Here is a 27818-nt window from a genome sequence, read left to right as displayed (position 1 = left end):
TTCCTGTCACCCACCGACAACTGGCTTTCTTACTCTTGAGATTGGCCAGCAACAGACGCAGCCTCCCAGAGATCATAAATTTCTAATTGTACTTTCTGCTAAATGTTGTGGAACAAAGATGTGTAATTTTGGATGATGACGAAGATGGCCAGCTGAAAGTGGAAACCCGAAAAGACCTTTGTCCAGCCATCGAACATCACGACTCACCACGGAGCCATAAAAAGCAGGTTCCAGATTAGATGGATGTTATTAAATTTTCTGTTTTTTAACTAAAGGTGACATACTCTGAATACCACTTTTATGTGTCAAGTTCAGTTTTACACAACCCATGAATATACTCTGTAAAAACAGCCTGATCTCATGAGAATCCATACATGTTTTATGAGATGGCTAATTTGTATAAATTCGTACGAAGTTAATTATGCAAAAACGTATGATTATCATAAAATAAATAATCACGAAACCACACCCCTAACCCCAATGTCACAGAGATCACAGCAAATTGTAAAAATGTTCTTTGTTATATGGTTCCATAAAGAAGCTTCAACATCCAGAGAACCTTCCAGAGTTGCATAAAAGTTTCTTTGTAGTGGATAAAGGTTATTAATACTTTTAAACAAAGTGGTTCTTTCAAGGTCATGTGGCTATAACGGTTCTTAGGAGACCTGAAAATGGTTCTTCTATGGGAGGGAGTCCAATACTGTTCCTGGAGGGCCGTTGTCTCTGCAGAGTTTTGCTCCAACCATTATCAAACACACCTGATCCAGCTAATCAAGGTCTTGCAAGTAGTGATGAAAAGTCTGATTTATTTCCGCAAACCGGCTCTTTTCGGACAATTTGGCTCATTGAACCGGTTCAAAAAGCAGATTCACCGGTTCCTGATGTCATCAAGAAATGACATCACTATGCATTTCTTTTCAACTACTTGTATCATGAAACATTCAAATAAAGTCGTTTGTGTCAACACATTAAAACATTCAATTAAAAAGTTGTTTTGGTGAAGGCATAGCTGATTTATTGCCTTTCATTCACATGTTAGTAATGTTTGTGGTAACAGTTTCAATCGCGGATAGTAAATGCCAGGTACGACTGATAAGATTCCTAAAAGATTGGCTCCAACGGCACACATTACAGACACTGATGCACAATAAATCATACTAAAACTAAAGCTTTTTAATAAAACAAGCATATCAAGAAACTAATAAAAAAGAAACTTCACAAGTTGATCAAGTTCATTCAAATCCATGGTGAAACACACCCAGTGTCAGCAACTCATTCGTCAGAATCATCGGCAATCCTTGCCTCGGCTGTCTTCGACAAACTTCGACATTCATAGGGTTCAACCGGCTCATTCGGTTCTTTTTGAGTCCGACGTGCTATTTCGGCTGTGCGTCCTGCGTCATCAACCCGGAACCTATGACACTTGACCTAAAGTATGATTCAGTTCGATTTGTGAACCGGCTTCACCAGTTACCTCCTGGGAACCGTCTCAAAAGAACAATTTGTTCAAGAACCTAAAATCACTACTTGCTAGGCAGACTAGAAACTTTCAGGCAGGTGTGTTGAGGGAAGTTTCAGTTAAACTCTGCAGGGCACCAGCCCTCCAGGACCAAGTTTGGACAAGCCTGTTCCACAGCTTTGCTGCAAAGAATCCACAGTGGTTTAGTGAGTAGCACTGTTGCCTCACAGCAAGGAGGTCCTGGTTTGATACCTGGCTGCAGGGTCAGGTGGCCTTCAGGAGTTGCATGTTCTCTCTGTGTCCGTGTGGGTTTACCCACTTGATCTGTATATAATTTAAGTTATTATATGCGTTTATATAGTTGCAACCTTAAACCAAACATAACACTCCATTCATTATTTACAGTATTATTATAGCAGACATAAGGTGCTGTCACACTGTCAAGAAGGGCTTTTGTTCTATCATAAGGGGTGATAGATGCAGATGGTCCACACCAGTTAAAGAGGATCTCATCACTACTGACAGTCTCTGATGAGGTGCATCTCTGCCTAGTGACATAGTGGCATTTATAAGTGATAGTGATTAAAATTATTCTGTAAATATGAATAATGAATAAGGCTTTTAGTTTATTATATATTGTGTGTGTGTGTTTTGTTTAGAAATGTCCATATAGACATAAATGAGCCAGAGTGCATTTCAGTGGCAAGCGTAAAGATTGAAATGTGTTGTGTCACCAGAGGTAAATACACTGGCACCTGCATCTTTGTCAAGGAAAAGCAGTTGAACAGGTGACAGATATGAGTGGATGGCCAGAAATGCTGCATTGGTTAACTCTGGATGTCTGTGGCATACCTCACAAAAAATATTGAGAACTACTGTTGAGCTTCTTGACTGATGAATATCTTCCTACAGCCGAAGGACAGATTACTGTTCAATCCACGTCTGCCTCTTACATTCTCTCGATTTCTTCCTCACTAGCTCATATAGTGTCTTATCTTGTTTTTCAACCACATTGAATACTATTTTTTACCCTCTCTTATATACTTGAGCACCAAAGCTTAATTTTAATATTGCTCTTGCCCCATTTCTCCTTTTATCTCTATCTCCTCTCTTCCTTTCTCTGTTGGTGAAGTGCTAATGGGAGTGTAGGGGTGAACAAGTGCTACATTATTGGCAGGCAGGCAGCTGGGAGGGAGGGCTGTTTTAGGATTCAGCCAGAGAAGCACTCTGCTGCACAAGCCTGGGACTCCAGGGACAATGCTGGATTAGTGGTCAGATATGGCGACACATCCTGCAATTCCATGTGAAGGAATATGGTTGTTTTTTCATAGACTGAAGTTAAAGTTCATATGCTGGGCTACTATGATTACAGTTCTGGTTGCTCAATTGATAGTGCATTGCGTTAGAAGCACAAAAGGCTGTGTCGTTTGATCCCAGAGAACATAAATGCTGATGAAAAATGTATACCATCATTTTCACTGCCAAAAGCATAAATGTAAATGAGTGCTACTAATATCAATATTAATATATGGTCCGTGTTGCATACAGCTGTTTGTATTTGTACAGTTAAAGCTGTATCAGAAGACTGCAGTGTTATGGTGGAAACCCTGATTTACTGAAACAATGTGAACCTGTGCAATGCTGAACAAAATGTGTATTTGACTTTTTTGACTATCTGCATAGGAAATGCAGATTACTATTATTAAAATGGGAGGCTAATCTAAAATAAAATAAAAAACTTAATACGTTTAGCCCTGACGGTAGCTACTTTTAAGCATGCTTGTTGATCTCATAGAACAAACCGCATGAATCATTTAACTCCCGTTTATTTTCAAGCCAGTCGTCGTCGGCTGAAACGGTTTTTCTCTTATTGGTCGAGGCTTATGCTGATCCGGGAGACAGAGAGTTAGTTTGCTCCCAAACCCCGTCGGTCTGTCAGTGGTCTCGCGGGTTTGGAGATGCCAAAGCGCCTCCTTACTGCTCACGCGCTCACACACAAGACAGAGAGTTGGAGTGGCGCGCCGGAGCTGTCCACTAATGCCTCTTTATCATTTAGGTGCTTCTTAAAAACGTCAAGGGAATCTTTTATGCACAGACACTGGATCTTTTATTTTTATTTTTTGTCGCGGACATAGATACGGGGTTGTTTTGTGATGGGTGGTGGAAACGAGCTACGGATTTTTTCTCTTTTTATGGAGACCAAAGTGAGCATATTTCCTACTGTTGAAAGCGAGTTTTATCTTGAAACGAAGCAAATGGTCAAACAGAGGATTCGTTAGTGGCAAAGGATACACATTCATGAAAACACAGTAAAATTCTACAGAAAGCAGTTTTTGCAACAGAAAAGGGTATTCTTGTCCGCAACATTGGATTTTACGTCTTGGTTGACTGACGCAGCATCCTGTTGGAGTATCTTATTTGAAGATTTCAGACCGTTCATTGTAGCCTACCTATCGGAGAAATAAATGATATCTCCTCAAGCAAAATCGAACCAAACGAAGTTATGAAGATGCCAATGAAATAAAACCAGTATATCCTGGTCAAATGACCACTTTCACTCGTTCTCCAATTTGATCACCTTATTTATGACATGGAAAAACGGGGACTCTACGGCGTCCTTTATTATTTGGTTCTGAATGCGCCTTTGCTCCTCTGTGCGAATGGTAAGTAAACTTAAGCAGTCACAGATTCCCACTCTCTGCTGCATATTTGCTCACGAGTATAGTCTGTTTAGAGATAGCAGATGCGGTTTAACGATTCTGCACTGAAGTTTTTCTCTTTTCATGATGCTCATTTATTGCATTGCATCTGGTTAAAGCAATTGTTATTGTGCCATTGTTTATTCGTGCCACATTGCACGCTGAACCCAACAATGAATGCATATCATTTACTTGTGTAGAGTCAACATCCTCCCACCCGAAACTTAAAAAGCTTGATTCTTTTTAAACGATTTACAAAACACAATGCGTGCGTTTCACGTTATTGATATAGTACTTTTTGTTGTCTGTTCGAAGGTTTTCTTGTAATCAAACTATCTGTTGATGATGTGTTTTCTTTGTAAGCCTCGTTTACTGAAGTCCCCAAAGATGTGAGTGTCGGTGAGGGCGAGGACATAGATATGCCGTGCGCTTTTCGAGCTGTTGGTGTCTCGCCGTTCTCTCTGGAGATTCAATGGTGGTACCTAAAGGAAGCAGCCCCTAAAGAGCTCGCGCAAGAACTTCAGATCAGCGCTCCGACCAACAGAGCCAAGGTAAAGGGGGTTATTGCTTATATGTATAATAAAAACCTCCAGAGTTTCTGTTTGGAGACCTGTTGTAAAAGTTGCACCAGGAGTGCTTAGTGTTGCGCAAACCAGCAAGGTCATAGGCTTGATTCCTAGGGAACACGCATACTAATGAAATGCACTGTATACACTGAATGCGCTTTGGTTAAAATGCATAAATGTAAATGAATGTTGTTTGACGGACGCATTGGGGTGTGACGTGGTTTTTGTTCACTTTTTCTTTGATGTGTGTGAACTTAAATTATAGGTATTTGAATCAATATAGGCCGTGGGTGGTTATTTAGTTAAAGGTCTGATATCAAGGTGATGTCATGCATTCTTAATCATATAAATGTCACAACGCGTTTTAAGTAGCCCTATGGGTCCTTGTCCACAATACTTGTATGCCAAGAGAAAAGAGTTTCGTTGCTTTTAATTGTAAAACCAGTGACTGCTTTTAACAAAACTAAATCAACCTAAGCATTCATCAATAGGCCTAAAGTCTAAATTTGTTGGAACTGGCATGCAGCTTATTAATACAAAACCCTCCATAGCCATATGAAAAGCTTTAAAACATGAATGATAAACGTATCCGTGATACGCTCTACTGTTGCTGTCCATGGTGCTGATGGGAGCGAGGCTTTTAACGCTTCTGCTTTAGTTTCCTAATGATATTATGACAGGAGTGTTTATGTTTTGATGTATTTTTTTACAGGTTGCCCACCGGGACGCCACGAAAATAAGCGTGAGTATTCCAATGAGAATTTAGTAAGTGTTTAAATAATTCATGAGGTCCTTATAAGAGGTGGTGGTGAGAGTATTTATGCTATTTCACGTGATTCAGTGTGATATATTATACCGCAGAGAATACACAATCTGATCCGATTATATGACTTGATTTTTATTGCTGCATCACTTTTCAGCGAATTTTTTAGTGTTTTTATATTAATAAAACATAAAACAATTGAAAATGTTATAGTTAAATTATATCTTAAAATTGTGATTTTATTAACATTACAGATACATTATAGGCTGCATCTGTTAAGCTACTTGCTTTGTTAAATGGAAAATACGGAAATTAAAATGGCAAAAAATACATGTATTATCACCCATCCCATTTAATACCACGTCTTTCTCTCTTCATGAACAGACGGTAAGAGTCCAGGGCAACGCTATTTCCCACAGGCTCAGCCTGTCGGGCGTCCGGAAGGAGGATGAGGGCGTGTATGAGTGTCGGGTTTTGGACTTGTACTCTGATGAGACTCAGGAAAACAAGGTGCAGGCCACTCTGCGCGTGACTCCACGCGAGGGAATGCTGGCCGAGGAGGCCGTGTCTCATATCCAGAACCGATGGCCACTGAGGAACAGTAACACGGCGACGGGTGGAAGGGCCACATCAGAACCGGGCCAGGGTCAAGGAAAACCCCGCGTGCCTCCACCGCTAGGAATTGGACCTGCTCCCGCCACAACGACTATGACTGGCACTGCGGTCAAGTCTTCAGCATCACCCCGGCCTGGCAATTCATCCATCCTAAGACAACAGCACGGATCCGGTAAGTGAAAGCGCAACAGCGACACCCAGTGTTCAAGAGAGAAATGATATATAGGCTATAGGATGTTTGGTGATGGATTATGTGAGATTTTTTGGTGACTTTGCTGGATTGTTTTTAAAATAGTAAGTGATGCAACTTGAATGATCTTTGTCTATTCAAAGTTTATTTATGTATGAAATTATGTATGAAATTCCCAATGAGAGTAGCCTATGGTAGCTCCATAGCAAGCTTTAGATAAAAGTGTCATTTTTAAGAGTGCAATACAGAAATACAGAACATTAAATGAAGTTTTATCTGTCTACTGTCAGACATTAAGACATTGCATTTCAATGTTATTACCAGCATTATTCTGGACACTTTGTTTTTCATATACCTTCCTGTTTTGATCTGTGTGTGTGTGTGTGTGTGTGTGTGTGTGTGTGTGTGTGTGTGTGTGTGTGTGTGTGCGTGCTTGTGTGTGTGAGAGAGAGAGAGAGAGAGAGAGAGAGAGAGAGAGAGAGAGAGAGAGAGAGAGATACAGACACAAACACACACTAATCAATGAAGCACATCTCAGAATAATCGCATTGTACACCCACTGCTGGAAGGTTTAATTTGATGCGCTGCCATATCAAGCCCCTGTTTGCTCACCAGGCAGTCTGGGAGGAAATTGTATGGAGGTATATGTGTGTGATTGTTTATGTATCACTGTACTTTGTGCTACTTGAAAGGCAAAAAAGCAGAAGATTGAAGGGAATCATGAGAGAGAAAGTAATAAAAGCAGTTGATGGCACAGGCTGTTTGATGCAGGAAGTGGCACTAGGGTCTGTCCTGTCTTATAGCATCAGTCTTGACCCTTATTGTCTCTTTATGACCACCGTGCAGTGTGAAAGTCAGGTTATCAAGACATAGCCTTGTCTCTTTATCTCTGGCCTGAGGTTGGGTCCTGTATTTATGGGGGGCTTGGGTGGGGATTAAGAGGCTTGGGTCTCTTTTCTGTCACCGAGTGATTTCTGCAGACAATGGTGGGCGATTACATCAAGTGTGTTAAGCCATGGGAATTTGTTTGTGGCAGGGATGCATTACCCTGCGGGTGACTTGACTAAACAGTGTGGTCTATACAGTTGATTTAAAAGCATTTTAGAGAAGGGTAATTACGCTTTAACCTTGGTACTGTCTGTAAGTCTCATGAGTGGACACTGTCAACAGATGTGTAGATGTGTCATCATTCTTCCTCTAACATTTTCATTTGATCACAAACCAGTGATTTGGAAAATCTAATGTGTTAAGTTTTCCTTTTTGGGAACAATATCTTAAATGCAAAATGATCATAAAATGCATACCATTTTTATGCTATACATATAGTAGGATATTTGTGCGGTTTTACTTTTCAATAATGGCCTTTATTTCAATAATTAAACAAGCTGCATCAGTTTTTCCTGTGCTTAGTAAATGGCAAATAAATTCATAGAAGCCATTTTAATGCAGCTTTGTTTCTTGTTGAAAAGGCGAATGGCTAGGTTGTGTTTAAAATCCTATTGAAACTGTGACACACAATGTGTTTATGATCATGAAAAACATATGCATGTCTTTCCTGTACATTTACAGTATGCTTGTGCAGATGAGGGAGTAAACATATGTGCGGCAACATGCTCAACCAGCCCTATCTTTAGTGCAGTCAGACATGGAGGCAGCCATTTGGCGAGCATGTCGGACATGAAGAGGGCCAGTGCACTGATCATCCACGCTATTTTTCCAGGCTTTATTTCTCTCTCTGTCTCTCTCTGTCTCTCTCTGTCTCTCTCTCTCTCTCTCTCTCTCTCTCTCTCTCTCTCTCTCTCTCTCTCTCTCTCTCTCTCTCTCTCTCTCTCTCTTTCTATTCAGCTTTGACCACAATATCAGCACGTCTCTCTCACACTGACACACACATACACACAAGCACATCTCCTCTTTTGGAAACATACATCTGTCACTTTTCCACAATGTCATCACATTGAGTGACAGAAACAATTAATATTAAAGGAATGCCATAGGCAGAAGCTGATAAGCTTGGCCTTCTGCATGCTGTCAGGTGCATCAAATTGCCTCTTGCTGCTTCGTTGTTGTTTTATTTTTCCCAGCAGGGTTGGGTGGCATGTCTGTTCTTACTGGAAAGAGGAGATTAACTCAGTGCCCTGTAGAAAATGGGTACCGATTTCCGCCAAGTTCCCAAACAAAGAGGTTATAAGCATGTGTCTGTAAGGAACATTTTCTGTAATTCTATCAAAGCATTAAGCATAAAAAATGTGTCTCTGTGTAGAAGTGGTCTGCAATTAAATGCCTTCACTGGAAATGCTCAATTTAATTCAATTCACATTTATTTGTTTAGTGGATTTCACAGTTTACACTGTTGCAAAGCAACTTTACAAAAGGATACAATGTAGAATACATAAAGCATAACAATTCAGAAAATACAAAAAATTTAAATCAGTTTATAGAGCTGATGTCATCTGCAAGGGTCAATGTTTTCTTTCAGTATGTGTTGGATCTTTTGATCCAGACAGGAGCTGCATGAGCATCCCGTGGTAGAAACAGAAAAGCAAATAGAGAAAATTAGTGTAGTTGGTGTTCATAGCTTTTTAAGTAAAGGGTAGTTATTAATACTGTAAGTATTTTTAAATTCCATGCAAAGTTACAGGATGCAATTATGTTTATGCTAGGTTGAGATGCGTTTTTAGTTTAGATTTAAACTGGGAGAGAGTGTCTGAGCCCCAAACAGTGTCACGAAGGCTGTTCCACAGTTTAATTCCACAATTTTCTCAGCTTGTTTAATTAATTCAGAAGCTCATTTCATATCAATGCTATTGCTTTCTGGTTGAGCTATTTGTGTTTGCCCTATAGTTCAAACTGATGTAACAATTATTTTACATTGATTTAGCAGATTTGGCTAATCTAATTATGTATGTAAATCGATTTTTTTATCCTTATGTTTGGCTGTTTGTGTCAGAAAGAGGAATGAGGTGAAAGTAGAGAGAAAGATATTTTTTGGAAGGAATCCTTAGAAACCTTAATTTGGCAGGTGGGCATATTTTTGCAGCAAGATGAAGAGAGACAAATTAAGACCTGCAGAGAGGTTGGAAATGTAATAAAATAAATGTTACTGTCAGGAACAAGAGAGAGACTCAATTGCAGGTAAAACACAAATTTATTATAAAGTTGGAAAACAATGAAAAGTCTCTTAAAGCTCGGCCCAGGATTGGATGGATAGGCAGAAACAACCAGGCAGATGACCGGTGGAGAACTCAGATCCTCAGAGCTGACTACAAGGCCAACTGGAAGCCCAGTGTACGACAATGCCAGCAGAGATGGAGTAGATAGCTGATAGGCTCTGGGAGACAAAGTCAGTGCTGACTACAAGGCCAACTGGAACCCCAGTGTACGGCAGCGTCAGCAGAGAACCATGTATCCGACCCGGGTGGCGAGCGTTGAGGTGAAGAGGCAGAGAGGCTGGACTGAAAAGTAGAGAAAGAGAAGCCTGGCTGGACTGAAGAGGCAGGGAGGCTCGACTGGACTGAAGAGGCTGGAGAGAGGATGAGACTGGTGGGCAAACTAAAAGAACAAAAGAAAGAAAAAACAGCAAAAAAACAAAAAGGCAAGGAGTCTAGAACGAATGACAAAAACTAAACTTAAACCAAATTAAAGTATCAACAAAAGATAAACCTGAACAAACAATAAGACTGGAAGACTAGACTTAAAGATCAGCAATGCTAGAACAAGAGAACAACACGGTCTGACAGAGACAAAGGGAAACATGAGGAGAATATAAATGGTGTTTAATCATAGGGAACAGGTGTGGTGATGAGTGAATGAATTAAGGTCAACGAGGGGGCGGGGTAACAAACGAGACACCAAACACATGTCAAGCAAAGACCATGTGCTCCACAAACAACAAACACACAGCCATGGTTCATGACTGAGCTGACCTGACCAAATTCCTAACAGTACCCCCTCCCCCAGGAACGTCACCAGACGTCCCAGGAAGAGGACCATGATGCCGGCGGAAGTCCAGGATCAACGACTGGTCCAAGATGTCACGGCCTGGAACCCATGACCTCTCCTCAGGACCGTAACCCTCCCAGTCCACCAGGTACTGAAAGCCCCTACCACGACGTCGCACAGCAAGGATTCTCCGTACAGTATAAGCAGGAGAGCCATCCACCATGAGTGGGGGAGGGGGAGCAGGGGCAGAGACAGGAGTACTGTGGGGAGAAGACAACACAGGTTTAACCCTGGACACATGAAATACAGGGTGAACCCGACCAAGAACAGGGGGAAGCTTGAGCTTGACAGTCACCGGACTGAGCACCTTAGTGATCCGGTATGGCCCAATGAACTTAAGGAGCTAGCTTACGAGATGAGCCCCTGAGAGGCAAGTCCTTAGTGGAAAGCCATACTCGTTGACCACAGATATAGGTGGGTTGCTGGGTCCGATGTCTGTCAGCGGCTGCTTTGTTCCGTCTTGAGGTCTGGGCCAGGACCTTCTCCGCCTTCCTCCAGGTGCGACGACACCTCTGGACAAAGGCAAAGGCAGATGGAACAGCAGCGTCGGGTTCCTGTGAAGGAAACAGAGGGGGTTGATAACCTAAAGATGTCTGAAATGGGGACATACCTGTCGATGCCACAGGTAATGAGTTATGGGCATACTCAATCCAAGGTAGTTGTTGACACCAGGAGTTCGGATTATGAGACGACAGGCAGCGGAGGGCTCTTTCGAGATCCTGGTTGGCTCGTTCACACTGCCCATTGGTCTGAGGGTGGAAACCGGACGACAGACTCGCAGAGGCCCCGATCTGTCGACAGAACTCCTTCCAAAACCGTGAGACAAACTGGGGACCCCTATCTGAAACCAGGTCAACAGGAAGACCATGAATACGGAAGACATGTTCAACCATGATTTCAGCAGTCTCTTTAGCAGTGGGGAGTTTGGGAAGTGGGATGAAATGAACTGCTTTGGAGAAGCGGTCCACCACTGTCAGTATAACAGTGTTACCTCTCGACAAGGGAAGCCCAGTGACAAAGTCTAGAGCAATATGTGACCATGGGCGAGAGGGAATGGGAAGGGGCTGGAGCAGACCAACGGGAGGCTGATTAGAACTCTTGTTCTGGGTGCATACAGAACAAGCCAACACAAACTGCCTGACGTCGACCTGCATAGAAGGCCACCAGAATCGTTGACGGATGGCAGTCATCGTTCTGCGAACACCTGGGTGACAGACCAGCTTGGACTCATGACCCCACCGGAGAACATCAGGTCGCAGCACCTCCGGCACAAACAACTGATCCGCTGGACACCCCTCCGGCACTTCAACCTCTCGACCAGCCTCCCTGACCCGCCTCTCAATCTCCCAAGAAAGAGAGCCCACCACCACACCCTCTGGGAGGATGGTCTCAATCGGACTCTCCCCCTCAGGAGGCTCGAACAAACGAGAGAGCGCATCAGGCTTAACATTCTTGGGACCTGGACGATACGAGAGGGAAAAGTTAAACCGGCCAAAGAAGAGTGCCCAGCGGGCCTGCCGCGAACTAACCCTCCTGGCTGAACGGATGTATTCCAAATTCTTATGATCCGTCCAGACCAGGAAGGGTTGTACTGCTCCCTCCAACCAGTGGCGCCACTCACCCAATGCCAACCTGACCGCCAACAACTCCCGATTCCCTATGTCATAGTTGCGTTCGGCTGGGCTGAGCCGGTGGGAGAAAAAGGCACACGGATGCACCTTCCCATCTTTGGGTGAACGCTGAGATAAGACCGCGCCTACCCCGACATTGGAAGCATCCACCTCAACAATGAACTGGAGGTCAGGATCTGGAACAGAAAGCACAGGAGCAGTGACAAAACGGGACTTAAGCTTATCAAAGGCCTCCTGAGCTCTATCATTCCACTTAAACTGAACCTTAGAGGAGGTGAGTGCTGTAAGGGGTGCAGCTACCTGACCAAAGTTCCTGATAAATCACCGGTAGAAGTTGGCGAAGCCCAGGAATCGCTGCAGAGCCTTTCTAGAGTCGGGGACTGGCCACTCGGCAACGGCCCTTACCTTAGCAGGATCGGGTCTAATCTCTCCCACCGCAATGATATGGCCCAGGAACGAAACTGACTCTTTGTGGAATTCACACTTCTCCGCCTTGACAAAGAGCTGGTTCTCCAGCAGCCGTTGAAGGACTCTGCGGACATGTTGAGTGTGTACCTGCTTAGATGGGGAAAAAATCAAAATATCATCCAGGTACACAAAGACAAACTGATTGATCATGTCTCTCAACACATCGTTCACCAGAGCCTGGAAGACAGCGGGGGCATTAGTAAGCCCGAAGGGAAGGACCAGGTATTCAAAATGTCCCGTAGGGGTGTTGAAAGCTGTCTTCCACTCATCTCCCTCCCGGATCCGAACCAGATGATAAGCATTGCGGAGGTCTAATTTGGTGAAGACCTGTGCTCCCTGCAAGAGTTCAAAGGCAGAAGACATAAGAGGTAGGGGGTACCTGTTCTTAACTGTAATGTCGTTCAAACCTCGATAATCAATGCAAGGCCGCAGGGAGCCATCCTTCTTCTTCACGAAGAAGAAACCTGCACCCGCTGGAGATGAGGAGGGACGGATGAGACCAGCTTTGAGAGATTCTTGAATGTATTTCTCCATAGCCTCTCTTTCAGGACCAGACAGGGAAAATAAACGACCCTTAGGCGGAGAAGTGCCTGGGAGGAGATTGATGGCACAGTCATACGGCCGATGAGGAGGAAGAGATGTGGCTCGAGACTTGGAGAAAACCAGACGAAGATCCAAATACTCCCCCGGCACCCCAGAGACGTCGGCAGCCTCCACCTGAAACACAGAAGAACAAGACACAGAAGAAGAGGCAGCACCCAGACATGAACCATGGCAAGACGGACTCCAAGCCAAAATAGAATTGCCTGACCAATCAACGTGAGGATTGTGCTGCTTCAGCCAGGGATGCCCCAAAATAATGGGGGCATGAGGTGATTTCATCACTAGCAACTCAATTTCCTCACGATGATTGCCCGACACAACTAGACCTACCCGGGGAGTGCAGTGAGTGATAACAGAAATTAGACGACCCTCCAGGGACCAGGCATGAACAGGTGATGAGAGGGGGAGTAAGGGTATACCCCACTGCTTAGTTATGGCATAATCAATGAAGTTTCCTTCTGCCCCGGAATCCAGCAGAGCCAGAACTTGATGGTTGGACTCCTTAAAGAAGAGAGAAACGTCCAAATGAGTCCGAGAACAGGGAAAAGAAGGAAGACGGCCCACCAGTACTCCCTGAATTACGGGTGGACCCGGGCTTTTACTGGACATCTAATGGCAATGTGGCCAGCCTTCCCACAGTACAGGCATAACCCCCGAGTCAAACGGTCTTGTCTTTGCTGGGGAGTTAGACGAAGTCGCCCCACCTGCATGGGCTCAGGAGCTGTCGGTGAGGAAGTAGCTGGTGAAACCGCAGGTACCAGAGAGGTATCCTCAACCTCCATCTGAAACGAATGGAGGCGACGACGGTGTTCACGCCGAGAGAGACGAGTCTCAACACGCAGTGCAAGGGCCATAATAGAATCCAGACTGCTGGGTAACTCCAGTCCCATGATCTCATCCTGGATGGAATCAGCCAGCCCCTCCAGGTAACGAGAACGAAGAGCGGCCTCATTCCATTCACAAGAGGCTGCCAAAGTTTTGAAAGTAATAGAATACTCGGTCACAGAACGAGGCCCCTGAGACAGGCGTGTCAAACGAGATGCTGCTTCCTCTCCTCTGGCAGAGCGATCGAACAGTTTTATCATTTCAGAGCGAAAACCCTCAAAAGAGTTACAAAAGGAGGCTTCAGAGTCCCAAACTGAAGTTCCCCACTCACGAGCTCGGCCAGACAATAGTGTTAGTACATAAGCTACCTTCGATCTCTCTGTGGGGTAGCGACGAGGTTGCAAAGCAAATACTAAGGAGCACTGAGACAAAAATGCCCGACTGGAATTAGGATCCCCATCATAAACGGGCGGGTTGTTGGCATGGGGTTCAGGCTCATGACGAGAGACAGCAGATGATTCCGTGGATGCAGGACTGGCAGCAGCACCCCGTTGGATCTCCTCGATCCGAATGTTGAGCTCCGCCACCCGGGAAGAGAGTTGGACTACCTCTCGTAGAGCAGCATCGAGCTGGGTGGCCTGTTGTCCTAAGAGTGCACCTTGCTGGGCGAGAGCTTGGCGAATCTGATCTTGACCTGCTGAGTCCATGTTGGTCAGACCGTACTGTCAGGAACAAGAGAGAGACTCAATTGCAGGTAAAACACAAATTTATTATAAAGTTGGAAAACAATGAAAAGTCTCTTAAAGCTCGGCCCAGGATTGGATGGATAGGCAGAAACAACCAGGCAGATGACCGGTGGAGAACTCAGATCCTCAGAGCTGACTACAAGGCCAACTGGAAGCCCAGTGTACGACAATGCCAGCAGAGATGGAGTAGATAGCTGATAGGCTCTGGGAGACAAAGTCAGTGCTGACTACAAGGCCAACTGGAACCCCAGTGTACGGCAGCGTCAGCAGAGAACCATGTATCCGACCCGGGTGGCGAGCGTTGAGGTGAAGAGGCAGAGAGGCTGGACTGAAGAGTAGAGAAAGAGAAGCCTGGCTGGACTGAAGAGGCAGGGAGGCTCGACTGGACTGAAGAGGCTGGAGAGAGGATGAGACTGGTGGGCAAACTAAAAGAACAAAAGAAAGAAAAAACAGCAAAAAAACAAAAAGGCAAGGAGTCTAGAACGAATGACAAAAACTAAACTTAAACCAAATTAAAGTATCAACAAAAGATAAACCTGAACAAACAATAAGACTGGAAGACTAGACTTAAAGATCAGCAATGCTAGAACAAGAGAACAACACGGTCTGACAGAGACAAAGGGAAACATGAGGAGAATATAAATGGTGTTTAATCATAGGGAACAGGTGTGGTGATGAGTGAATGAATTAAGGTCAACGAGGGGGCGGGGTAACAAACGAGACACCAAACACATGTCAAGCAAAGACCATGTGCTCCACAAACAACAAACACACAGCCATGGTTCATGACTGAGCTGACCTGACCAAATTCCTAACAGTTACAATAAGAGACAAAGATACTGTATGTGAATATAAGATTTCTAACATTAGGATTAGGATTAACATGCATTTGGAACACGGTTTTATCCAAAGTTATCTACAGTGTATTACAAACAGGACATTTTATCAATACAGTATGTGAAGATTTCAGATGCAAATGCCACTAAACGCCAAGTCAGTCAAAAATTAGATGATGATATTGACTGAATTATTTTGTCTAATAGTATACATTCATCAAATACTTTCGCTTCAAATCCACTTTATTCCGGTGTCAGACCATTCAGAAATACTGGGCAGAATCTGTTACACGTCCATTTTTCAGCAAAGTCCTAAGTTACCTGGTTAAAGTTTAAGAAAATAATATTATGATATTGAATTATTGAGAAAGGACAGTGACTATGTTACTGTCTTGTCCAAAGAAGTGGATGTAGAGGTTTTTGCCAAAAAGACTTGCATGCACTTAGAGGGTTTTGCACAAAAGCCAGTCATATTTGTTAATTACCAATAAAATTACTAAAGTGACATTTCTGAAAATAAAGAATTTTAATTACTAACTAATAACTTTTCAGTTGCCATTCATATGAAATTACAGATCGTAAACATAAGAGCCTGACAGAAGATGTTAATTTAGAAAAAAACATAACCGACGCACTAGGAGAGTTTTGCGTCTCTCTGGGATCGAATCCAGAGCTTTAATGTAATGCTCTACCATCGAGCTACAGAAACACTTGATGTGTGTGACTACATCATGCCGCATGTAACCCCAGGTGACCTTGAATCACTTTTGGCAAGTTTAAATCACTCCAGCTGCACAGCTGTTTTAATCTAGCCTCTGTGTGTGTGCACGCATTCCCTTTACGCTTAATACCCTCAGACATCAATCTGGGTATTTCACCTGTAATCAAATTGCAATCCCCCATGACAGTGAGTGCAGAGCATTGGGTGCTTGAGGGGAGAAGCCGGGTGTTTAGTGCAGCTGGACAGCTTTCACACATAAATAATGAGTCTCTTCAAACTGCAGACCCCCACTGCAAACATTCGTTCACCTGGATATGTTTGTTCACTGTTACTGAACATTGTCACTGTGTGGGAAGCACTTCAGCGCTCTAGGATGAGTGTTAATTGTTTCATCTCTGCTTTGGTCATGATGGGACACTGTGCTTACTTGTGTTCTTACTGACTACACAAGGGAAATCAAGGGAAGCTTTGTGTCATTCTGGGTTTTGTTTGACTACATGTAAGAGAGAAAGAGAGAGAGAGAGAGAGATAAGTCTAAACAAAGCATTCAATGAAAGATACAGCAGAGTGGATTGTTCAACCATGTTTACTCTTTCCCCGCCAATTTTTTTTAAGTTGCCAGCTAGCGCTAGCATTTTTTATGATTTTCACAAAAGTTTAATGCCTTCCAGAAAATGTTCTTCTTTACACATATAAACATTCAATATATTAAATGAAAGAACAGACCCTCTGCTTTCAAACAAAACTTTGTTTCATCCCACCATCTGTTCTCTTGTTCTCACCTCTCAAATATGGGCAAGTTTCTTAAAAATACAAAATTTTGAGCAAAAATTTGAGATAATTGCATTTTCGCGAAGGATTTGTGATAGAGATCAAATTCACTGTTTGCCCTAAGGGAATACTTCCGGGTTTTATGAATTGGGTAACCTGGTGGTTAATAATGTAAATACAGATTGCCGGAAAACTTGTCATTGGCAGTAAAGCGTTTTCTCTTTATTAACGAGTTAACACGTCAATGGCGGGGTAAGAGTTAATAGAAACATGTTAGCTGGCTAAAATGACTGTACAAGAATGTGACAGAATAAATGGACATTCCATAAAACTAATGGTGCTTTCATACCAACCGCGGTAGAGGCGGCAAAAACGCGCTATTTGCGCATAGTTGGACACTTGAACATTTGAGTTTACCCGCTTCATTCGCGCGTGAAAGCAGCACGTGAAATTCTAGTCATTCGAGACATTAACGCGAAAATTCAAGTCATGGACGCCTGAGACTCTGCTCGCTTTCTGTAATCACGTCACTACAACAGTAAGGTCCTGATTGGTTAAGGCGGCGCGGAAATCGACGAAGTTCAGATTTTTCAACACGCGCTTTTCCTACGGCAAAGCTCAATTCGCGAGGAACACGCATTCCGCGCCATTTGCGCGTACAGCGGCGCAGGATGTCTAATCGCGTCTTTGCATTGACTTAACATGTAAATCACTCACACTTGGCGCATCTACCGCGTCTGGTGTGAGCCCTGCTTAAGAAGGCTGGCCAACAAATAATTTTTCTAGTTTCATCTACTTCAGCTCGTCTGTATGGGCAGGTGGGGCAGCGCCCCACAATAACATTAATCCACTTAAAAACATAGAACTCTATACAAAACTGATTTGAAATAAATTGTTAACTTGTAAATGCGTCTTACTTTATTCAACAAATATTTTTTTTCAGTTTCTAGACTATTTTAAGTCATAAAGTGAGATGAGATTGGAAAATGAGTCTTGGTTGGCTACTGTATGTAATGAACTCAACAGCAACCCACATTTTTCCAAAGTAAATCTGTGGTGAGAAATGGAAATGCACCATTTAAATAAAAAATCAGGAGCAGCTACTAAGTTTCATGACTTTAACTAGATATTTCTGTGCCAGCTAGCCAGTGTTTCTGGCAGTCTGGATCTCGTGTTCATTATTCATTTTATTAACATTAACAACATTAAGCTATTTGAGGATAAAATGCCCTTGGTGGCCTGAAACAAATCCCACAATCTGTTTATTAACTGTAAAATGTTATGCATTTGATTACTTTGCTGATCAGGCTTTTAAAATATATTATATTTTAGATTATCTTTACTTAAAGAGACATTTTAGATGTTGTTGTCACATAAACAACAAAAGTCTATGGTGCTGCATTTGAAAGTAGATATTGATGTTCTTAATGTCTATACAGGTGAGCTGGCTAAACAAGCCATTTATCAGCATGAAGACAGCATGTGTTGTTTTAGTCTTGTCAATATTCATCCTTTTCAGACCTTTAGGCTTTAATCTTTTGTTTGCTAAAGCTTTGCTCATCCACATGGAGTGACTATCACGGTCCTTTAATCGTCTTTGTTTTCTTGTCATACTGTAGGTTTGCTTTACTGAGTGTGTCATAGTTGTGCTTCTGTTTATGACGGTGAATTGATTTTATATTTATTAATGTTGTTATTACTTAAACAGATTCATTAATGTCACATCACAAATAACAAAGTCATTTGCAGGTATCATTGATTTACTGCATCGGTTTCTGCATTCACACAGACATGCTGGGGCAGAAACATTTATGCCTGTAGCTTTTAAAGCGTGTTTTCAACAAACCATAGTCAATTGGATTTTGAGGTGGAAGAGTGTGCCGCAGAAACACTATTATCCATCCGAGGGGTGGGACATGCCCTCAGCTCAACAGATATGATCACACTGAAACCCTCTAATCTTTCATCTTTAGAGTCCATTGCTTCTGATCTCTCAGTGGGCCCTCAAGTGCCATTATAACTGTTTATAAGAGCACCTGCTGAAATGGCATGGGAGTTAAAACAACTGATAAAAGCAAAAGGTGTTGTGATTCATTTTTGTAATTCCGTTATGCGCAAATTCATGGCAATTACAAAAGGATAAAGCTATATTATTATCATCAATATATCAGTGAAGCTAAGGGCAAAAATTGGACAGAATTTAATCCAAGCTGCAAAGCACCCAGATGTGATGAATCTTTATTTAAATAGACATCTATTTTAAGAAATAAAAATACACAGGAACAGTTCTGAGAGATTCTGCTTTTTAAAATGACTGGTCCCCATAAAAATGTAATCTCAAGGTTGTGGCATTGAGACCTGAGGCTGTAAAGACCTGGAGCAGTAAACATAATGAAGCATATGAAAGCCAAAGCCGAATAAAAATGCAATGGGAACAAATTACTAATTTTAGACTAACTAGATGTGAAAGGCTGAACATACCGAATGTTGTAGTCAGTGTGCTGAGGAGATACAAAATACACACATATCTTAAATGTCTTTTAAATTCTATTTGGTAGTACAATGTAAACTATGTTGCTGGGAGACTGCATTTACCAGTGTAAAACACATTATCATTCTGCACAACAGTATAAGAACCATAATTCATCAAAGGTAACAAAATGATATTAACAGTGGCATGGACCGTGATCACTGGGGTGTGTTCATTAAATGTGTTATTAAGCGAACAGACAGATTAATATCGTTCTATAGATGGGTTAAGTGAGGAAGAGGAGGAGATTACGGATGACATGTGAGTAATGAGCTGGACTCAAAATCCCTCTGTGTCCATGTTGACTGTAATTATTTCCACAGCAGTCAGGGTCATGACTTTGGCATTTTAGCTGATTTGCTCGTCTGTTCGTGTATTCACTTACCCTTGTTTAGTTTAATCTCCTGTGTATCTATCATTTCTCATGGAAAGAGATTTTGATTGCTTTCAGAGTGACATTTTGAAGGTCAGTTAATAGGGGATCCTGTGAATCAATTAAGGTTTAGGGGTATAATGAAGAAAGTGGAAAGGGTTTGAAAATTGCTCCCTAATGCTTGGTGAAGTGATGCGATTAAAATATGCCAATGGATATCCTGATATGCAGCAAGTTACATCATGTATTTCTCGATTTAATCCCAACTGTCTTCAAATTAAAGGTTTATTGATAAATCTTTGTCAGGCTGTATAGTTTCATAAATAACCTTTAACATCCACAAAACCTTTCTGTTTCACAAAGGTTCTTTGCAGTGAATAAAGTGTTTTTAGATGAAAAAAGTAAGAAAGAAATGGTTATTATACAACCCCAAATCAGAAAAAGTTGGGACACTGTAGAAATTGTGAGTAAAAAAGTAATGGAATAATTTACAAATCTCATAAACTTATATTTTATTCACAGTAGAATATAGATAACATATCAAATGTTGAAAGTGAGGTATTTTGGAATGTTATGCCAAATATGGGCTCATATTGGATTTCATGAGAGCTACACATTCCAAAAAAAGTTGGGACAGGTAGCAATAAGAGGCCAGAAAATTTAAATGTACATATAAGGAACAGTTGAAGGACCAATTTGCAATGTATAAGGTTAATTGGCAACATGATTGGGTATAAAAAGAGCCTGTCAGAGTGGCAGTGTCTGTAAGAAGTCATGGGCAGAGAATCACCAATTCCCCCAATGCTGCACCGAAAAATAGTTTTCTGAGTTTCTCAGATAAAAATTGCAAAGAGATTGAAGTTATCATCATCTACAGCGCATAATATCATCCAAAGATTCAGAGAATCTGGAACAATCTCTGTGCGTAAGGGTCAAGGCTGGAAACCCTTACTTGATGCCCGTGATCTTCGGGCTCTTAGACGGCACTGCATCACATACAGGAATGCTACTGTAATGGAAATCATAACATGGGCTCTGGAATACTTCCAGAAAACATTGTCAGTGAACACAATCCACTGTGTCATTCGCCATTGCCAGCTAAAACTCTATAGGTCAAAAAAGAACCCATATCTAAACATGATCCAGAAGCACAGGCGTTTTCCCTCGGCAAGGCTAATTTAAAATGGTCTTTGGCAAAGTGAAAAACTGTTCTGTGGTCCAACGAATCAAAATTTGAAGTTCTTTTTGGAAAACTGGGACGCCATTTCATCCGGACTAAAGAGGACAAGGACATTCCAAGTTGTAATAAGCGTTCATTTCAGAAGCCTACATCTCTGATGGTTTGGGGTTGCATGAGTGCATGTGGCATGGGCAGCTTACACATCTGGAAAGGCATCATCAATGCTGAAAGGTTTATCCAAGTTCTAGATACATATGATCCCATTCAGACGTCATCTCTTTCAGGGAAGACCTTGCATTTTTTAATATGACAATGCCAGACCACATACTGCATCAATTACAACGTCAAGACTGCATAGAAGAAGGATCTGAGTACTGAAATGGCCAGCCTGCAGTCCAAATCTGTCACCCAAAGAAAACATTCGGTGCATCATAAAGAGGAAGATGCAACAAAGAAGACCTAAGACAGTTGAGCAACTAGAAGCCTGTTTTAGACAAGAATGGGACAACATTCCTATTCCTTAACATCGGTCCTCTTCCAGCTGCTCCTTATATGTTAATGTTTTTTTGGAATGTGTAGCTCTCATGAAATCCAAAATGAGCCAATATTTGGCATGACATTTCAAAATGTCTCACTTTCTACATTTGATATGTTATCTATATTCCATTGTGAATAAAATATAAATTTATGAGATTTGTAAATTATTCCATTCCTTTTTTACTCAAAATTTCCCAACTTTTTCTGATTTGGGGTTGCAAGATCCTTTGATTGAAAGGTTCTTTGGGGAACCATAAACGGTTTTTCTATTGCATACCTTTATTTCAGACTGATCTCACAGAAAGTCGTGTTATAGTCACAAAAAAATTGATTAAATTATTTGTGTCCATGGCGCGAAATTATGCTTTTTTCATGCCTTGAGCACGGATGTCTTTTTCGTGTCACTCGCACGAATCTGTGGCACAACTTTCTTTTTCGTGGCATTCTATGTATTGTTTTTTTTTTATATTTTCTTACCATTGTCGGTTGGGGTTAGAATCACTTTCTGTTACATTTTTAGACATCCTAACCCAAACCCCAACTCCAGGCGAGAATAGTTTTAAAAGCGGAAGAAAAACATGTAGAAACCAATACATAACAGTATAATCTAACCCCAACTCCAAGGAACAATGATTTAAAAATAGGGTAAAAAAGAGAAAACAATTCATAAAGTGACACGAAAAAGAAAATCGTTCCACAGACACGAAAAACTATTTATAGAAATTTGTGCTGAGTGACACGAATAAATTAATAAAATTTTTGTGACTATAACACAACTTGCCGTGGTATCATGTTGCTTTATTTTTATAATAGTTTATTTTAAAAGTGCACTGCCCAATGCATTGGCCATCAAATGACTTTCTTACTTATTATTTTTGTCTTGTTTTAGGAGAAATATAAAAAAATTAAATGCGTTCTAAGCAAATCTGCGAGACGTTAGTTTTTGTTGACGTTTGAATTGTTTTCAAACAGACGGAGCGTAGCTAACTCCTCCCCCTCCCTTCCGTGCTTTCATGAACGCACCCAACCCTGTTTATTGGCTGGAACACTTTGTTGTGTTTCGTGGTGCATGTTTGGCCACTATGTTGATATTGCCGTTTGTGAAGCCTGGGCTGTCTACAGAGATCACATTTTTTTACAGTTTGATCAGCGGACAGGCAAGCAGATAGTGAGGAGATGTTTCCGGTATGTAACAAAAAAATGTTTTATTGTCTAAAACGCGTCAATTCGCTTAGAGCGCCTTTAAAGATGTGTTTTCTTGATGAGCAAAATGACCTAAGATAATAGTTTTTAGACAAAAAAAATATACAATTTAAGTGAATGTGTGCTTAAAACAAGCAATATCTGCCAATGCGGGCAAGACAATTTTTCTTGAATTAGGTGTTTAAGACAAAAGTAAACTTATTTCAAGATTTTTTTCTCATCTAATTGGCAGATATTGTTACTTGTTTTAAGCACAAATTCACTTAAATTATATATTGGTTGTCTGAAAACTAGACTTATTTTCTTAGGTAATTTTGCTCATCAAGAAAAAGCGTCTTAATTTAAGAATTATTAGATATTAGTACTAAAAAAGCGAAAATTAAAAGTCATTTTTTGCAGTGTATATAACACACACTCTCAGAAAAGGTACAGGTGCAGATATGTCCAGTATACATACATACTTAAACTCTATGTACCTCTGAAGTACTAAAAGGTACAAAGGTGTACATTTTGAAAGAGTATTGCCTCAGTGACAGCTTGTGTACCTTTTTTATTATTGTCTATCTGTAAGTTTTGCAAGTTTATTGTCTAAGTGCAAATATATGTACATACAATATATGTACATTACCTGTTTTCCTAATATATACATAACAAGTGTATATGTCATAAAAGCATTTCTGCCGTGATAATTGTCAGCAACAATGTAATCGAGACTTTTACTATTTCATGTTTGTAATCCATTGATCCTCACGGGGAGTAAGCGTGTGGATGAAACACTCTGTTTCGGCCACTAAGGCCTTCAGCTTCTATCAAGTTTTTTTAAAAGATATATCACAGTGATTTAGAGACAAATACGAAAAACAATAAAGAGTAAAAAGGTGAAAGTGATATTAAGTGTCTCTGTTGTAAACCCCTGCTATATTGTATGAATGGTGCAATTGAACTGCAATGTTTCTGAAATACTCTCCTGTGCCAACCCAACTAACCATGACAACACGACTTTCTAAACCCACAACAATGATGATAAAAGAGATGCCACAAACTGCTACTGGTAAATGTGAAATTTTAGGTCGTATGGACACCCTCCAGAAGCCCACTGTATAACACGCTCCAAGAGCTTGTGTGATGTTGTGCTAGCTTGCTGTGTTGTGGTGCACAGGAACCAGTCACAAGGCAGCACACTATGCTAATCGTTTTGGGGCTGATGGGAGAGTTAGAGTAAAGAAGTGCAGTGAGATATGACCACGAGGAAGTCAGAACTGTGGAAACAGACGGTGGTTTCACACTCTAAAAGTCAGGAGCTCTCCAGCACTGTTGTGTTTACCTCTGGCAAATGAGTGTGTGGTTGTATATTAGAGAGCCAGACAACAAGTGTGTATGTGTGTGTTTATGTGGTTTAAATGTATCCATCTGGCCTTAGCTGTGTGTGTGTGCGTTCAAGGCAGTTTCTGTACTCTGGTCTGCATTTCTTGGCTTGCGCTCAAAAGGCCCGTGGGCTACTGATCTGCTGTCAGTCAAGGGGAAGAAATGTCATGTAGGTCCCACAAAAAGGGCAAGGAGCTCCCCTCAAGGCCAAAGGGTTTTTCAGTGCTCCAGGCTTGGAGCAGTAGCACATTTTTCACCATCTCCAGCACAGTTAACAGCATTACGCTCTTAAAAATTGTGGATGAAAATGTGAAGTAACTAAATTCTTTGTTTTGTGTGATCTGCAACGAAGGAATGAAGTGTTAAGAGCAAAATTGCTGAGTAGTGTTTATGAACGAGCCATCTGAAGGACTGTGGTAATGTGAAACATGGCCCAGATGCTGAAGCAGGCAATAATAATACTTAAAGGAATAAAAGTAGATATTTTGGAGGCTACTTAAAATGTGATGTGACTGGTCATTTTGAAGGACTATGATCTAACAAAGATTTCTGTCTCTCTCTTTTTGTTGTTGCTGACTTTCGCAGGTTCTGGAACAATGGCAACCACCGAGCCCCTCCTTTACATCACTTTGCTGATCCTGCATAAGCTCATCCCCATCCTGTTTGCCTACTAAGAGACCACAGCCAAACAACTCGCAATGATTTCACTTTATGTACCAAACGACAAAGGGAAATATAACTACGTACATCTAAATATATATATATATCTATAAATAAATATATCTACCATTATGGCACATCACAGAAAGGGATGAGATGTGGCGATAAGATCAGCGTATGACTTTGGAGTTTATGAGAATAATAAAAGACAGCCATGTTTTTTTCCGGGACTTGTGTAGAAGATTTGACTCAGATATGGATGTATAAATGGATTCTATAAGAAGCATGATGAAAAACAACAACAACAAAAATATGTAAAAAAGGAGTCAATGTGAATTAGAGCTTCACAACTTGTGTCATACACATGACTGACATCCATAAACGCTGCATCGAATTTTCAAATACTAGTGTTTGCCTTGCTAAATGCATGGCTTTTTGACATTTGTTTTAACCATTTTCTTTCAGTTTTAATGATTTTACATTTTAATTTCATCATTGTTCTGATCGAAGTATGTGATGTTGAATCATTGAATCGTGAATGACTTTGTGTTTTTTATGATTTGTTATTTGTCCAACTTGCCATTTTTCTTTTCTTTTTTTGCATGAATGGTTTCATTGCAGTAATGTCAAACAGGACACTCTTTCATGTCAGCTCTTTCTACAGGACTGTGTGTAATACTGTGTATTCTGTTTCTTCACATCTGAATTTTAAGTTCTCAAGCTTTTGGTCTCTTAATGTATAAAAATGCAACCTTATATATTTTGACGAAAAAGACACACGTTACCATAGTTGTTGTTAGTCACCTCTAATAATGTTTATTTTTATTAAAGGTACGGTGGTCAAGATAAGACATTCATTTATAAAATTTTAAAAGAGAAAAAAAATGGTATGTTGCCAACATCAGTTGAAATAAAAGTTGTTGTTTTTTTTGTTTTTTTTTAAGATGAAAAATATGAAAAACGAAAATTATAGTTCTCTAGGTTTTTACATCACAAAGATACTTTGTATTGTTTTTTTTGTTCAGGTGACTGAACACCTGATTTTAGTGTGCTACACTGTAAAAAATTATATCAAATCAACAAATTTTTGTGTTACTTAGCAAATTTAGTTAAACAATTTTAACTTGTTTTTATAAGTTATATCAACTTATTTCAAGTCAAAACTTGAAATAGTTTTGTTGAATTGACTTGCATAACCAACAGTGGCGTATCGTGACTGCTCATCCGAGGGGCGTTAATTCAAAATAAGTGTGGCATGTGTGTTGACAAGATACATGATGCACACAGGATCTCTCGAAGCGCAGGACACATTTTGAAAAAAAGTAAACACACACATGACAGGCTACATACATGTTGTGATGAACTTTGCATCGAGCGCCCTCGAAAAAGAAGTCACTTGCTGTCACTGATAACCAAGTTGTCTTAACTTCATGTTGCATTTTCTTACAGTGAATACACTCATGGTGTCATTAACTTATTTATACTTTACAATTGTATATGTCCACTTCCAGCTAAAAACACATTACCCTTGCCAGCAGTACCAAATGTTCAGAGCTGGCAAACAACTCATGGTTCATTTCATTAGTCAAATACACTTCACCTTTTTACAAGGTCAAAAACTACTTTCTTCAGCTAATGATGTCTTCAGCTAACCCTGCTTCACTCTCATCTACTCTACCTAAACAAATCTTCTTATGAATGACAGAGGCATTGTTGCTTACCTAAACACAGAAAGCCATTGTCCTAATGCAAACCTGGAAGGTGTAGCATAACAAAACCGACTTCTTACTAGCTCGCACAGCCATCTCCTCCAAGTAACTGACTTTCACTCACTTTGATATCCGTGCATACAATGAAAAGTCATCCACCTTTCACTGGAATAAATAACTCTTTGTAAACATAAATGGATCCAGCAGGTAAATCCAAGCATCTACCGAGCCACCGCAACATTAGCATTTTTCTTAAAAAAAAAAAAATGAGCCAGGTGGCTTTTACAATGCTTGGTGAAGGCCTCTACTCCCCATCAAATTAATGAGTGCTTGACAAGACCATTTATATGTGTTGCACAGCATCCGACAAGGCCCCGAGTGCTCTCCACAACGCTGTAAATCATTTCCTATTCAGGTAAACCAACTCTCTTCATCTCCTGCCTCCTCAATTCTTAAGGTAACATGAGGTGTGGGCAGGAACATTGAGCTGTGGATGGTGCATTAGATGCAGATGGATTCTCGTGCAACATGTACAGATTGATAGTAATAGCTTTGTCTCTAAATAATTCTTCTGCTGTTCAATAAGATCATTAAAGTGACAAAGGTACAGAAAGGATGAGGGCGCCTGTGCCTATAGTACATTTGTACTGTGGTTGTGCTTTTAATACCTCAGACGACTTTGAATCAACTTTGTTCATTTAGATTAATTCAATCTAGAAAACTAGATAATATTTAATATCATTTCAATATCAGTCATGTGACCTTTTACGTCATTCCAGTTGCCTGCCACCATCTTGAGTACCTACCGAGTACCAGTAGGCTACTGACAAAAATAAATGATAAATCTCATATGAGGCTCCTTTTTTTACTAGGAGGTCAATATTGTTTTTCACTTGCGACGAAACACCGAATTATCCGTACATTTATATGGAACTATAATTTAAGATCTATCCTTATTTACTCTCCTCCCTCCTTACATCGCATTCGGAGATCGATACATCTTGACTGGGAAGATGGCGGCGAGCGGACGCCAAAACAACCAAAGTCAGTTGTTCAAAACCTTCTTTTTAGTAAACTCTGTGTACACAAACAATGTTCTCAATGCTCAAGTTCACGTGTAGAGACACAGGTGATACTTCGAGCAAAGTATGATGTTGTGTCGAGCCTTCTTAGTGTTATAAAAATAGCGATTTTGATTCCCACAACATATTGAAGGCATAGCTTCTAGTTCTTTTGTGACCACTTCAGGTACTCAAAATGGCGGAAGACAAGTTTGAGATGTGAGTGACGTCAGCTTAAAAATATGGGAAGCAAGAAATATGAGTCGATGTGCACATAGTTTTAACATTTTGACAAAAACATATGTACA

General features: G+C 40.9%; 1 protein-coding gene across 1 annotated transcript; it reads left to right on the top strand.

Annotated features, from left to right (window-relative positions):
- Window positions 1-3362: 3362 nt before the first annotated feature.
- On the top strand, window positions 3363-25677 carry vstm2b (V-set and transmembrane domain containing 2B). Its single transcript, XM_065289285.1, has 5 exons — window positions 3363-4122; window positions 4522-4709; window positions 5437-5466; window positions 5872-6274; window positions 24666-25677. Exons 1-5 carry the CDS (start codon window positions 4050-4052, stop codon window positions 24752-24754), a joined length of 783 nt encoding a protein of 260 aa, XP_065145357.1. The 5' UTR covers window positions 3363-4049; the 3' UTR covers window positions 24755-25677.
- Window positions 25678-27818: the final 2141 nt, after the last annotated feature.

The sequence above is a fragment of the Paramisgurnus dabryanus genome, chromosome 2, assembly GCF_030506205.2.
Source record: "Paramisgurnus dabryanus chromosome 2, PD_genome_1.1, whole genome shotgun sequence".
NCBI classification, from domain to species: Eukaryota; Metazoa; Chordata; class Actinopteri; order Cypriniformes; family Cobitidae; genus Paramisgurnus; species Paramisgurnus dabryanus.
Note: the sequence above shows the minus strand (reverse complement) of the source record. Positions and strands in the feature narration are given on the sequence as shown.

Excerpts from the sequence above, each read along its gene's own strand:
- vstm2b (XM_065289285.1), top strand. The coding sequence starts at position 4,050 with ATGGAAAAACGGGGACTCTACGGCGTCCTTTATTATTTGGTTCTGAAT. Across the intron at positions 4,123-4,521 it reads TTTGCTCCTCTGTGCGAATG|CCTCGTTTACTGAAGTCCCC; the intron begins GTAAGTAAACTT and ends TTTCTTTGTAAG. Across the intron at positions 5,467-5,871 it reads GGGACGCCACGAAAATAAGC|ACGGTAAGAGTCCAGGGCAA; the intron begins GTGAGTATTCCA and ends CTTCATGAACAG.